Source organism: Bubalus kerabau, chromosome 14 (assembly GCF_029407905.1).
Source record: "Bubalus kerabau isolate K-KA32 ecotype Philippines breed swamp buffalo chromosome 14, PCC_UOA_SB_1v2, whole genome shotgun sequence".
In the NCBI taxonomy this organism is placed as follows: Eukaryota; Metazoa; Chordata; class Mammalia; order Artiodactyla; family Bovidae; genus Bubalus; species Bubalus kerabau.
The window spans coordinates 6,649,805-6,664,908 of NC_073637.1; the positions used below are offsets into that span (position 1 = coordinate 6,649,805).

At 45.9% G+C, this 15,104-nt stretch overlaps 1 protein-coding gene across 2 annotated transcripts in view; it reads left to right on the top strand.

Annotated features, from left to right (window-relative positions):
- Positions 1-15,104, top strand: part of FAM135B (family with sequence similarity 135 member B) — a 219,691-nt gene that overhangs the window by 62,428 nt on the left and 142,159 nt on the right. The window contains exon 3 of one of the 2 annotated variants that reach the window (XM_055545713.1): positions 9,018-9,113. In XM_055545713.1, coding sequence (XP_055401688.1) covers positions 9,037-9,113 — 77 coding nt within the window. In that variant the 5' untranslated portion in view covers positions 9,018-9,036. Of the gene's footprint in view, positions 1-9,017; positions 9,114-15,104 lie in introns of those variants that run through there. The other variant, XR_008702017.1, reaches the window with a different exon arrangement.

Sequence of the window (15,104 nt, forward strand, 5' to 3'; positions counted from 1 at the left end):
GCACATTGTCATCGTCCTTTTAGAAAGATTAATATTCACACCAGTGTGAAGGTTGCTATTTCAAGTCTGCTCTGTGTCACACTTGAAGGTAACTGCCCTAATCCTTCACCCTGCCACGTCTTGCACTGTGTTCGTCCCTTTGGGGTCTTACCTTCCATCCTTACTCCCTGTGACCCCATGTCCTCAGCACAACCCTGGTTTCCATTTTCCAGGATATTTATCGTCCCCTTCTCACTGGTCAGGGACTCACAGTCAAGGCTGTGCTGTTGTAGAACCATCATGACATTTATTAGCCCACAGAAATCTGGGCATTTCTTTTTATTGAAGTATAACAAGGAGATCAATCCTAAAGGAAATCAACTGTGAATGTTCATTGGGAGGACTGATGTTGAAGCTGAAACTCCAGTACTTTGGCAACTTGATGGGAAGAGCTAACTCATTGGAAAAGACCCTGATGCTGGGAAAGATTGAAGGTGGGAGGAGAAGCGGATGACAGAGGATGAGATGGTTGGATGGCATCACTGACTCAGTAAACATGAGTTTGAGCAAACTCCGGGGCATGGTGAAGGACAGGGAAGCCTGGCGTGCTGCAGCCCATGGGGTCATGAAGAGTCAGACAGAACTTGGCAATTGCACAACAGGAATTGCTGACCTTGAATGAAAGGCTTACTGCTTCCTTCAGTTATTGCTCACTGAGTATTTGTTGCCACTACAGAAATCATGTCAATAACAGTAGCAGCTGCTTGGAGTGTTTTCTGAGGGCTGGCTATCGCAGTACCTACTTAGTATACTTTACATATCAATTCTTACATTCCTCACACTAGCTCTGCTGGGAAGGTGTCAGGAGCCCTATCCACAGATGGTAACACTGAGGACAAGAGAAAAAGAAATCTGCACAAAAGCAGGAACTAATCAAGGCCAGGATTCATAGCTGTGACCATTCATGGCCTTGATGTCACCAAACTTCGCTGCCTCCTCTGCATCTGGCTGCCTCTCAGTGTACTCTGGCCTCAGTTTTCTCTTTTGTGTCACAGCGGGGTCAGGCTTTCTAAGTGCCAAGGCCTATGTAGCTCTGTGGGTCTGTGAGCCAACAGCCCAAGCCTCAGCAGAGACCACTCCTGGTGGGACGTGCCGACCCCTGGAGGTACCTGTGGTCCCAGAGGAGGAGGAGCCTGCAGCATCAGTTCTAAAGAGCCGACACTGGACCTCCCTGTTGGCCCAGTGTTTAAGACTCTGTGCTTCCAATGCAGGGACACAGGTTCAATCCCTGGTTGGGGAACTAAGATCCCACATGCCATGTGGCAAAAAATAAAATAAAATAAAATAGAAGTGCCGAAGCAGGCTGGTTCTCCCCTTCCTCTTGGCTCCCAGGAGGCTCCACAAAACATCATTCACATCGTTTTTAAGTCCTTTCCTCTCTATTTTTGGCTGAAAGGGTGGCTGGGAGGAGGGTGGCCATCCGTGTGTGAGAAGGTTGCCAGTGGGGGCTTCCAGATCTCGTGGGTGGTCCACGTGGGAACACCGCCTCAGGCTGAGTCATTGCTGCCTTTGTGAAGCTGGTGACAGATGTCAGCAGAATCAGATCCCTAAGCTCCGCGGATGGGGCACCAGCACATAGAGCGTCTGAAATGCCAGCCTTGGCGCGTTGGGTGGGAGCCTCGCAGCTGGCATTCACCGCCTCTCCTGTTTATACTGTGGCTTCTGGAAGGATAAATAGAGTGTCCTCTGCCATGGAGCCACCATCAGTGACTGCCTCCCTCTCAGATGTTGGCTTCTCTCTGGAATTTTCTTAAACATGATGGATTGAACTGCCTTGCGTTTCCTGCACCAAGCACAGAAAGGAAGTCAGGCTTGCATTGAAACTAAGAGCCATGAATCATTTCAGACTCTTAAGTCCTAAGTCGGGGCTGGCGCCAGGTGCTCAGGGAAACTTTATATTTGGTTGGAAATAAGAGAATCAACTCATCGATTCGTTTATTTATCAGTGTGTATGTAAATTTCTCTTGCATTTGTTTTTGTTTTATTCCTCCTCTGATTTGTCCCACAAATGCTATTTCATGCTCTTCTCTATCATGTTTTCTGCTAAACTCAGTGAATGTCTTTCCTTTAAAGAGCTCACATTTTTCCCCCCATCTGTGCCAGGTTTTCCTTGCTGCTCCAGGTTTTCTCTGGTTGCAGAGTGTGGGGGTTACTCCCTGGTTGAGGGGCTTGGGCTTCTCCATGCGGTGACTTGTTGCAGAGCACGGGCCCTAGAGCATTTGGGCTTCAGCGTTGTGGCTCCCGGGCTCTAGAGCCCAGGGTCAGTAGTTGTCGCACACGGGCTTAGTTGCCCTGTGACATGTGGAATCTTCCCACACCTGAGTTTGAACCAGTGTCCCCTGCATTGCAAGGTGGATTCCTTCCCCCTGGACCCCCAGGGAAGCCCTTGGAACTTACGTGTATAACCTGAAAGATAGATGTACTTCCAGACACAGGCTGGTCCGGGTGGTGGTGCCCCAGCCTGTTGGGGGCATAACTGTTGAGGAATGGTCCTGGGGGAGCTGGGCTGGACATTTAAGTCCTGGGAGCAGGTCAGGGAGGGAGGAGATACGTGAGCCACCTGGTGGAGAGAGCAGATCACAGTCACGCAAAGGTAAGCCTTGTTCAGAGGAGGTGGAGTGCTTCCATGAGGCTGCCCCTGGAGCTTGTGGTGGAGGTGGGCAACAGGGTGGGAGAAGACAGGTTGGCAGGACAGAGTGCCCCAGAGTTTGAAGGGCATGTCTGTCTTCTGGGCTCAGCCCTGGTTCTCCTGCTGGTTCCCCCACCCTCCAGGGTGAACTTCTTTGGGTGCTCAAGCTTGTCTTTGCTCTGTATAAACTCCTATTGTTATTATTAACTATTCTAACATTAGCCTTATTCACTATTTATTGAGCATCCATACTGTTGCTGGAAATATGTTAGTGTCCATTTGAAAATACAGTCACTGCAAAACAGACAGTACTTTTTAGGGTTGCAGATGTGGAAGCTGGGAGGACAAAATCTGGTTTAACAGGCCCTTGCTGCTGCTTAGTCGCTTCAGTTGTGTCCGACTCTCTGTGACCCTGTGGACTGTAGCCTGCCAGGCTCCTTTGTCTGTGGGATTCTTCAGGCAAGAATACTGGAGTGGGTTGCCATTTCCTGCTAGTCCTTAAAATGGTCTGCACATGACACATATTTGCCAGGATCAGAGCTGCTGCTTTTTGTAGGCTTCTGTGTCGTCTTTCCAAGAGGTCACTCCCAACATGCATTTTAAGTATGTGTGTGTGTGCACATACACACAGACTTAGGTGCCCATTTCTGTACGTGCGTTTCAGGAGGTAGAAGGAGCGATGCATTGCCACCCATCCTGGCTACATGCTTAACTTCTGGGTGAGCGCCCCCAGCACTGGTGGGAAGGGACCGGCCCTGTGCTGGGAGCTGCCAACAGCAATGGTGTCTGCTCCCTTGCTTTTGGTGCTTTTAGACTACCTGAGTTTACAATTCTGTCATCCTTTTCTGAGGTTGTAAACCTCATGTGCCTTTATGCCTGGGTTTTCAGATGCTGCCTAAGGCAAGCTCAGCATCCCATGGGAAATAAGACCTCAGTGCAGTGTGGGATGCTTCATTTGGCATTGTCTTCAGACATGAAAAATAATAGACATATATAGCCCATTTTAATTTCTACTCTGAAGGAAAGAAAATACTATTTTTTAACATCAGGGGGGCCAAGTGGCTGAGGTTGCATTTGCTGTGATGTGTGGGAATCAGAGACATGAATTCTGACCACCCCCTGCCTCCTGCCAGCTGGGAGACCCCAGGGAAGCTCACAGTCAGCCAGGGGGTCCAGTAACTTGTAGGAGGAAGGCAGTAATCATTTCTTTCCTTCCATGCTCATCATATTGTTTTTAGGTTTTCTTCCGTATCAGAATGGCTTGTACTTATTAAGCGTGTATGATAGGCTGTTTGCAAAGCAGTTTCCAGTTGGGAAAACCAAGGCACAGAGTGCGTAAGGTCTTGCCTGAAGTCCTGTGGCTCTGAGGGTCTGATCTTGGTACCTGAGAGACTGGCCAGCCTCCTGCAGGCTACCCTGCTGGGTCTTCTCTGTACACCTTTATGTCAGGGTACCTATTCCCATGGACCACAGCTGTGACCCGGCTCTCTCCTTTCTGGCCTGTGTCCTCTGATGACACGGTTGTCTGTCTATCCCTGGTGCTCTGGGTGGGTCCCTGTGCTCGATTCTGCTCCCAGTGTCTGAGAGGAATGAACACCTCTGGGAGATGCTCCAATTTGGATCCTAAGCAATCCTGCCTGAAAGCCGGGTGTTGGCCCACATTCCAGGTGTGAATACGGAGGCTCAGAGATGCTGCTTGGCTGGTCCAAGGTCCCGTTCAGAGGTGAGGCCCGGGGTTGGCATATAACGCAGCTGGGGTGCTCTTTAAGCAGGGCACAAGCCTTTCTCGTAGGTGAAGCTCCCTTTCCAATGAAGGGATGCTGGTCTTCATACCCAATGAGATTGTTTTCTTTGAACACAGAGCTGATTCCCATTGCAGTGACCGGGCAGAAAGGTGGAGCTATCCACCTCCTTAGAATGGCTGCCAGGAGAAAACTGCCCTGGGGAGAAGGGCACTCATGAATGCAGTTACGGGAGGTCAGAGGACCATTTCTGCTGCTTCTCTCAGACCAGAGGAAGCTGCAGGATCTGATAGAGTGTTCGGGTTCCCCTGGAACGTGCTGCATTGTGCTCTGGCGTGCCTTCTCTGTCCTCACTTTCTGCTCTGTAGCATCAGACGGTCCTTTCCTGAACCTTCTCCACTCACCATGTTGTAATTCTACGGCGGGTAATCTTTTGAGCACAGTAACTTTGCATGCCCTTTTCATAAAGTCAATGCTGATGCCCATTAAGATCAACATGCCTTTTTTCATTTAATCTTTCAAAGGCCACACACTTTGAAGATTGATGTTTTAAGGGAAAGATTACATTTTAAAGGAAGACCTGTTTGTAAAGGGATTTGTTTCCAAGCAGTATCTAATGAGGTTTTGGCATCGTGGTATTTCTCCAAAATAGCCTTAATATTTTTAACAAATTTCCTCAGAGGCTCTTGAGGATGTTCTGAAACATTTTCTGAAAATGTAAGTCACTAATGAAACATTTAAGAAACATTGCAATGAAAAGTGCAAACAATTTTTCCACCTTAATTGACATGGAGGGCAGGCCTCCAGGGACCCCAGAACCTCTACTATAAAGGAGAGAGAATGAGTCTTCATTGGGTCTGCATTGCATAAGGGAGTTTTGAATTTCTGCCAGTGGTGTTGAAGGCAGAAATAAAAATACTTGCTGCTTCCACTGATGAATGATTGACGATTTGTCAGAAAATGACGGAAGCTCTTTATATACCTGATAATCTTCAATCCTCTGAACCTCCTTAATGCACTTTCTTTCACTGTACCCATGGAGAGATGGGGCCGGGCAGGATCTCAGGGTGTAAGAACTAAGGGGAGGGGATTCAGCCTCAGCTCTGACGTGCAGGGGGAGGAAAGTCTTGTGCCCGTGTTACTGAAAGAGTGTGTGTGGGGTCTGGCTGCTGACCACTCAAAAGCCGATAAACAGGCCAGGTGGGTGGAAAGGAAAGTTTGCTTTATTTCAGATGTTGGCAACTGGAGGAGGGTGGGAGACATCTGTCCAAACTCTGACCTCCCCCCCACCACCACCACCAAAAGCAGGGGGTGAGCGTTCTATAGACAAAGTGCAGAAACAGCATAGTCATCTCTAACAGTCATCTTCAAATTGGTCATCAGTGGCCTGACCAGCATCATCTGGGTTGTTTCAGGTACAGTCTTCCTAATTAATATTTAATTAGTACAGTTAATAGTCCTAATCACTTCCTAATGGGGTGCATTTGTTCCCATTTCTTTGCGGCCAGTTCTCAGAATTGTGGCAGTTGTGTCCTGGTCATCGTGTAGGTAACTTCTCCACCTGGTGTTTTAGTATCTATGAGACAGCTCACAGGATATGGCCCAGGCTATTGTCTATAGCCCTTGAGAAAGAACTAAAAGCCCTGACTATGCTTCATGACTGCATTATTATTATTTAGGCTCCTGTGATTGATTTCCTTGGTTTCCCCATTTCCCACTTCTCTGATTAAATTTAATCTTTGATTAAAATTTTCCACAGACAAAAGGCAGGCAGAGGATGTGGAGGCGGATCGGGGAGGGGCAAAGACCACAGAGCCCTGCTCTGTTTCACTTGTGAGTGGAGGTAGTCCCGAAAGAGGGTGGTGATCTGGTCAACCAGGTGCCGCAGGCCTGGGGAGCCAGCCCTGTACACCACTGCTGTTACTGAGCTCTCTCTAGGCCTCAGAAAGACCAGGGAGGGGGTTGGAAACAGAGCCAGTGAGTTTGGATTCCTGCAGATTCCTGCACCTCCTTCAAAGTGGACCTAGTGGGTGCCAGCAGAATCAATGTGGAGTTTTAAAACTGATGTTTGGACTGTGAGCTCATCACCCTCATTGAATTACTGGGTGTTGGGTTGTAATGAACCACGTTGGGTTAAAAAGGAAGAGGCAGCTTCTCACCAAGAAGCTGTGTTTGCATATACACCTTCCAGGATTGCATCCTATTAGTCCTGAACTGTAGGAGGGTGGGGTGTGACTTCCCAGGAGAAAATGTTCTGTATGATATTTTCTATGTATTTTTTTTTCTTCTAAATGTTAATTCCCCACTCTAAAACAAGACACTAGCTATTCTGCAGGTGAGGCATGGCACTGGGAAACCAGGGCTGTGGGCCCCTGGGTCAGTGTTCTTCCCTTGTGTGGAGTGGATAATCACCTGTGTGCATGGGGGCCAGTACTACCTACCTCAGAGAGGACGTGAGGAGGGTATGAAATAATGAATGGAAATCCCTGAGCCTCTGGGTGTTGGGGTGTCCTGTTTCTGCCCTCCCCCTGATCTTTCCCCCCAGGAGCAGAGATCACAGAGGGTTCAGGAATTATTGGAACTGATATCTACAAGCAAGGGTATCAGACACCTTTGCCAGCTCTGCTGTATTTCGAGAATTGAGACCGAGAGAGGTGATGAGAAAGACAGGATGTTGCATGGTTCCTGTTTAATGTGATAATGAAATGAAGCTCAGAATGGCTTTATTCGTTGGTCCCTCCACTGAGCTTTTACTAGAAATGCCTTGAAACTGAGCAGCGGGTTCTGACCTTGACTGGCTCTGATGCCTTTTGTGGGACTGGGGCATGCCTCAATGGCTCACCCATTAGGGAAATAGGTTTTTAACACATTTTCTGAGTTTGGCCTTTCAGGCTTATCAGCTTGAAATTCCATCCTGCAGAATTTATAGAGCTTGGGTCCTAAGATCCGCTGCATTTTAACGTGGTATGTGGAATCCTGCGTCTTCAGACATGGTGCCCCAGATGGCACTCTGGCCGGAGCTGAGACAAAGCTGTTGTCATTGTTTAGTTACTAAGTCTTAAAGCCTAGTTAATCCCTTGTGCTCTTATTTTTGGGTCTGGCATAGCATGACCCCATTACCTGTAGTGAGGTTGGATTCTGAGTGCCAGCAATGGTCTGGTCCTCCAGGCAACTTGGGGGCAGAAAGAGGGGGGCCTTTGAAAGGAAACTTAGGTGCCAATCATCCTTTGCCAGCCAAGAGAGACCAAATCTCTTCTTACTCCCTCCTTATTCTCTCCCCTTTCCAAGATCATGCCAGCTACTATTATGACCTATTTAGAAACATCAAGTTCTTCGAGGCTTCCCAGGTGGCTCAGTGGTAAAGAATCCATCTGCCAATGCAGGAGACGCAGGTTTGATCCTTGGAGATCCCCTGGAGAAAGGCATGGCAACCCACTCCAGTATTCTTGCTTGGAGACTCCCCTGGACAGAGGAGCCTAGTTGGGCTACAGTCTATGGGGTCGCAAAGAGTCAGACACGACTGAGTGACTAAATAGCGGCAGCAGCAACAGTCCCCCCAGAACCTGCTCAGTTGCAAGGAATTTCAAGTAATTACCTTTTAGCTTCCTCCTAGGTAGCTTGTATTGTCCCGTTACACATGGTAGTAAAGAGAGGCTGCTGATGAAAGCACACACCACTAGAACATTCTAAAGTCACAAAGGGACTTCAGGTTAGAGACTTCCTGATCTCTTTCCTTATCTGCCATATGGGGCAAGAACTTTTATCCCAGCATTCTTCTGGGACTCTCCCTTGGACTGCAAGGAGATCAAACCAGTCAATCCTAAAGGAAATCAACTTTGAGTATTCCTTGGAAGGACTGATGCTGAAGCTGAAACTCTAATACTTTTGATGGGAAGAGGCAACTCATTGGAAAAGACCCTGATTCTGGGAAAGATTGAGGGCAGGAGGAGAAGGGGGTGGCAGAGGATGAGAGGGTTAGATAGCATCACTGACTCAATGGACATGAGTTTGAGCAAACTCTGGGGGGGAATGAAGGACTGGGGAGCCTGGTGTGTGCTGCAGTCCCTGGGGTGGCAAAGAGTGAGACATGACTTAGGCACTGAACAACAACAAGGAACTGTGTGAAGTGCTCTCAGTGGCAGATTTATTTAATCTCCCCATCATCTATGAGATGCCTATGCTGTTACCAGCCCTTCCATTACAGATGAGGAAACTGAGGTTGGGCGAGGTTCAGTGACCTGCTCAAGGTCACACAAGTAGAATAGGGGTTGTTGCACCGCTGGTCATTATGCATGTGCTCATAGCCAGATGGTAGTGCCTCCAGGCACTGACAGGTAAGGAAGGGCAGGGGCTAGCCCAGCTTTAGAAACTAGGGTATCTGGGTCTGAGTCCTAGTTCTCGGAAGTGTGAGCTGTTTGGCATCATGTAAGGCATCCCATCTCTCTATGTCTGTCTTCTGAAAGGAACCCCCCTGAGTGATGGCCCCATTGGCCAGACGCTCTTGTCCATCTCCATCAGTGCTGCTTGGGGTCCAGTTGTAGAAGCCTGGGCTGTCTGTGTTTGGCTGATGAGACCTCAAGCTCTTCATCTCCCTCTTGTTTTTTTAGGTAATGAACCAAGAAGATCATGTCTGAAGTACAAGGAACAGTTGAGTTTTCTGTAGAGCTACATAAATTTTATAATGTGGATCTGTTTCAGAGAGGGTGAGTATGCTTTCACTAATTGTGCTTCTTTATCTCATTGCTTGTTCATTTCTCTTGTTTTGTTTTTCCTCTGGTAGGAGATGATAGTGGTAAGGAGAGGTTGGAGGGAATTTTGGATGCACGAGGAAAGAATTGTATGATTTTTTTCCTGCCAAATGGAAAACCCAGACTTTTAGTGCACTTGAAAATGAGCCATAAGTTGACAAAGACCAGAAAATGCTAATTTCTCTCTTCCTCCTGCACCTCTACCTACTTGCTATTCCCATTACATCTGTCAGTCAGCATTTAAGGAAGGTGAATTTATTGGAAATGAAGCTTGCCTGTGTAACTCTAATAAAAAGGTGTCTGTAGGATCAATATTTGTAGAGGCCAGCTCACCAAACCACATATCATACACCTGTACCCAGATCGCTCAGAAACTGAGAATTTACAATGTCTTTTAAAAATACACAATTAAAATACAGCTGGGTTCACTTTTTGAGGATGTACTCTGACTTTGGCATTTGAATCCCACACTGACAAAGAATGACCAGTTCATCAGAGCCAACATTTTGTAGACTGAGAAACGTGAACTTACATATGGGTTTGTAACCCTTATTATTAATAATGTACCTCATCTGAGCTGTATATTGACCTTCAGATATTGACTGAAGCTTGTGTGAAATCATTATTGTTAGCAAGACGTTTCAAAGTGGCACATCCAGGGCACAAGAGAGCTCTGTGCGGGTGGTAAAACTGGATGAAAATGAATATGGAAATCATGAGTTATCCAGTAAGTCTGTGGTACTCTTCTTTCCATATCTACATGGTTTGGGGAGCCATCTTATTTAGCCATGTTCACTGATAAAGTCTAATATTGAATTGGGCCGAGTTAAAACCAGAACTTTGAATCACTATTCTACGTTTTTTTATGTGTATATTTTAATATATAATACATATAATTTTTATTATTGTATATTACCATATATATACTTACCACTGTATATCTATGTTATGTATGCTATATATATTTTGTTTACTGTGTATGTTACAAAAAGTTATGTATTCCATTAACACATAAAATATTTTGAAACCATCAATTATCATATTTCTTATCTTTTAAATACCTTTCTTACATTTATAACACATAGCATTTATGAGTAGAACTGTACATGCATATGATTTATAAATAAACACACATATATTGGGGCTGCATGCCTGAAAATATTTTTACGGGTAAATATGCAGATCCTGAAGCTTGGAGACCACTGGTCCATCTCATCTCCCAGAGCAAGGAAGACTCTTGCAGCTTTCTTTCAGCTCTTAATGCTTCCATTTCATGGAGTGAAGGGGTATGGAAATCTAGGCACACTTCAGAGTGGATGGGGGCATAATTGTATGATCTGAGTTGCTTGAGAGTGGGTTTCAGTTTAGCTACGTTCAGGAACAGGCCAGGGCAACTTTTGGATGAAGTCTGTTAGACTTCTCAGGGGGGGATGGCAGGAGTTTTAAGATCCCTAAGGTCCCATCTCCAGGAAGACCTTGGTGTAGATGGTCCCCAGCTCCCTGGATTCTGTGAGCAGGGAGCTGCAGATAGGCTGGGCTTGATGCTAGCCAGGATTCTGCCTCTGCCAGGGGAGTTCCTGACAGGCATGACCCCTGGAGCTCAAGGACTAAGGATTTTTCTGCTCTGAACCTCCCAGGCACCCTGTGTATGTGAAATGTAATTACTTTCCTAGCAGGCACTCCATGGGGATGTGATGCCTGCAGTCCAGACCTTGTGGGCGCAGTGGGGGCCTGGGTGAAATGTGGCGGATGATCTCCTGATGTCCTCAAAGAGAAAGAAAGTAGGCTTGGGGGCTGTGTGCTCCATGCTGTCCTTGGATGGTAGAGAATAGAGCTGGGGCTTGGAGAAGAAGGAATGTGTCCTTCTTTGAACTGTGTTTGACTGTGGTCATCTGTGTTCCACTTGGTTTCTCCAGTTAATGAGAGGCTTCTTGAGCCTCTGTCCAGATATGCCAGTTCATTTACCCTGTCTGCCAAGACAGACAACCCTCTTTTTTTTTTTTTTTTAATGTATTTGGTTGCACTAGGTCTTAGAACAAGTAGGATCTTTAGTTGTGGCATGTGGGATCTAGTTCCCTGATTAGGGACCAGACCCAGGCCCTTGCATTGGGACCATGGGGTCTTAGCCACGGGAGCACCAGGGAGGTCCCAGCCACCTCCCCGACTCTTGATTTGCTGTGAGATGCTGTGTTGTGTGAGAGGCTGTGTTGAAATCACATGGCTACCGAACTTAGAATGCTGACCGGGGATTTGTCCTGATCAAGGAGTTACTTGCTTACAGCACTCTTATGTTTATCATTAGTTTTTTCTAGTTCCAGAATGTATACTGCTTTTTGATGATGTTGAACAAACAATCAACTTGCATTTATCCCAAGTCTGCACTGAGGTGAGCTCAAGGATTTAGGGCTGAGGGCAAAGGTGAATTCTCAAAGGAAAAGCATCTCCTGAGACCAGTCAAAGGCTTCATGAATGGCCACCTCTGTGCTTGGTGGTGAGGCTCATCCTAATAAAAAGGCAGGGCGGGGAGGCACTGGGGAGCCTGGCTGTGGGTCAGACCTGGTCTTGAAGTCAGGCTCTGCCACGTGTAGGCTCTGATAACATGAACCAGCTATCATTCTAAAATGGTGATGGCAAAGTCCATCTTGTGGGCTAATCTGATCAGGTAGGGCGCTAATTGCATTAGTTAACACATGCAGAGAAAGCAGCTAACGTGGAAACTGGTATCGAGTAGAGGCTGTCTAAATAGTCCTTTCTACCTGTGAATCCTGGCTTCCAGTCTGTCCTTCACACTGTTAGTGGAGTTATTACCCCAAAGGGTTGATGTTACCATCTTGCTTCCCTGTTCAAAAATCCCCCCTTCCTTTTCTCACTCTCAGCCCAGTGCTCAGACTCCCAGTGGTTTGATCTTAAACTTCTGCTATATTATTGTCTGCACTCAGACCCTCCTGACCCTAATATTAATATCTGCCTTGAGAGTTCTACCCTCTGCAAGCTCCAGCTCAAATATAACCACCTCTCCAAACTATTTCTGTATGTTGATTGATACTCACCTACTCTGTTCAGCCCAGTTTTTGTGAATCCTCTTTCCCCCTGCTTCGAAAGAGTGTCTTTTATGTTTTATTCTGTCATCCATTCACTCACACAGGACTATAATGTGTGTGAAGGTTTTCATTGCTTGATATTAATTAAGCTTCACGTCCTGTCTTTCCTCCATTCCTTCTTTACAATGTCATTTAGAAGATTTTTCTGCCCAGAAGTTTTAGATGATTTTACATGTAAATTTTGTCCTGCCCACAGAAGGGTTGCACACAAAAGGACCTATAATCAAGACCCGATGTGGAAGGCCAAATATTGTAGAAATATTAGGGTTGAAATCCCCTCTGAAAAAACTCACTTGTCTCATCTCTGCTGGAGAGAAAACGGTTCACTCCTAAGTCAAGTGGCTCCTGAAAGAAAATGCCATCTTGTATTGTTGCCCTGACATTTTCCACTGTGCCTCGATGCCCAGTGACAGCTAAGCTCCCTGTGAAATGAGCTAACTAGCCCTGATGTGCCTTAATAGACTCAGAAATACAATTATCTTTGCTTGCCAGAGATCAATGAATTGATTTGTCTGATTCTGTCAGAAACAATCCTTCTCTTCACTTTTCTTATTAAAATTTGTTGCTGTCCTTTTCAGTCCTTCCCGCCTTTAGAAAGGGAGGAAGGACTACACGAGGTTTGATTTGGGACTTTTATCACTTGCTGCCAATGGTTCCATCTAGCACAAGGGAGAGTAGATCGACTCAGTGATCTTTAGGTGTCTTTCTTTCTCTGAAATTCCATGATATTATTTTAATAAAAATTTGATCTCTCTTTCCCCATGAAATGGCATTTAAAAAAAAAAATATTCCTATGGAGAGGGAAGAGACATCAGACACCCATGGGCTTATGGAGCTGGACCGTCCGGATTACTTTTCTAGCAAATCCACATTCCTGTTAACAATTACCCTGTCCCATTTTCTCCCCCCCGCCATTTTTTTCCGCTTTGAATCTGTGACTTCATAAGCCTACGGCTCTAAGCCTTTTATCCTCTTAACCCCTGGCTGAGGATACACTCGGCAGATCTGTAGAGAAAAGACCCTTCCAGGGGGCTGAGAGTTTGCCTGCAGAGACTGAAACATCTCTGTGAGCTCAGAGCCACCCACAGGGCTTTATAACCTCCTGGAGGAGTAAAGGTGGACTAGAATGCTGGTGGGTGGTGCAGGCCCCTTCAGTTCTGCACTCACTGCGGTGCTCGCTCAGGCCTCTCAAGCGGAATGAAAGGGCACGTGGTCATGAACCTGGTGTGGAGGAAAAAGCAGAGACACAGGTCTGGTCTAAGAGTCAGAGATCTCAGGTCTGCTTCCACATCTTCTGTTATGAGCCGGGCATCCGTGGGCGCATCACTGACTCTCTGGCCTCAGTTTCTTGTTTGGCAGTATCTTATGTATGCCTATGGCTGATTCATGTTGATGTATGGCAGAAACCAACACAATACTATAAAGAAGTTATCCTTCAATTAAAAATAAATAACCACACACACACACACAAGAAGTCATGAGTGATGTTTATAAAGCATCTAGTTAGTGAGAGCCAGGCTTGGCGGTGCTGGCAAGGTGGGCTAAGCCCATCCTAGCCTTTCTCTCTCATTGGTCACAATTGAAATCTGCACCAGATGGTCCTTAGCTGGTTAGTGCCAGGACTGGAGCTGACCTGGTCGGGCAGCTAGTGAATACTGCCGTCACTAGAGATCCACTGAACTACAGCATGTTTCTTCTTGGAAGGGTCTTTGAGTGCACCTCGGGTCAGAGGAGTAGACATAAGACAGTCCTTAGCTGCTCTGTTTTTGCTCCCATCAGTTGTCAAATGTTGCTCAAAAGCAATTTTAAATGTACTTCATCATGTTCTCATTTTAAACTTTTATTTTTTTTAATTTTATTTTATTTTTAAACTTTACATAATTGTATTAGTTTTGCCAAATATCAAAATGAATCCGCCACAGGTATACATGTGTAATGGCACACACATACACACATATATAAAGCAGTTTTGCCTGTTGAAAGAATTATGGTGACATTTTCATCCTTGTACTTTTTCTTACTTTTCATGATACACATCATCACTTTTGTAATCAGAACTCCATCCCTCTTCCTCTCCTTTTTCACTGGGCAAACATTATGTCATATGCACATGTGTTTTCCTTTACAAAAATGTAAAATATTGGACTTCCCTGGTGGTCCCGTGGTTAGGACTGCATGCTTCTACTGCAGGGGCTACATGTTCGATTCCTGGTCAGGGGACTAAGATCCCACATGCTGTGCAGCTTGGCCCCCCCCAAAAAAATGTGCGATATTAATTTGTTTTCTGTTTTCTCTCTTTCCACGTGGTGAACATTTTTAATCACCTGTATGTCCCTTTACAACATGATTAACAGCTGCAAAGAATTCTGTCATATAACTCCACCATAATTTATTTAACCAGTGCTCTATTTTTGGATGTTTTGCTTCTTTTTTTACATATTAAAATGCATCTCATTATTCAGAAGTTACCGTGACATTTTTGTTCTTGAATAACTAGGAAGCACTTTAGTCTTAATAATATAAACAATACACCCTGAAAATGAACTTTCCCCATGTGTCTTGGTTCTAGTGAAAGTGAAGTGAAAGTCGCTCAGTCATGTCTGACTCTTTGTGACCCCATGGACTATACAGTCCATGAAATTCTCCAGGCCAGAATACTGGAGTGAGTAGCCTTTCCCATCTTTAGGGGATCTTCCCGACCCAGGGATCGAACCCAGGTCTCCCACATTGCAGGCGGATTCTTTACCAGCTGAGCCACAAGGGAAGTCCGCCTTGGTTCTAAGTCTCTGGTAATGTTGATGAAGATGAATACTCTTTGACCAAGCACCTTAAAAAAATTTTTTTT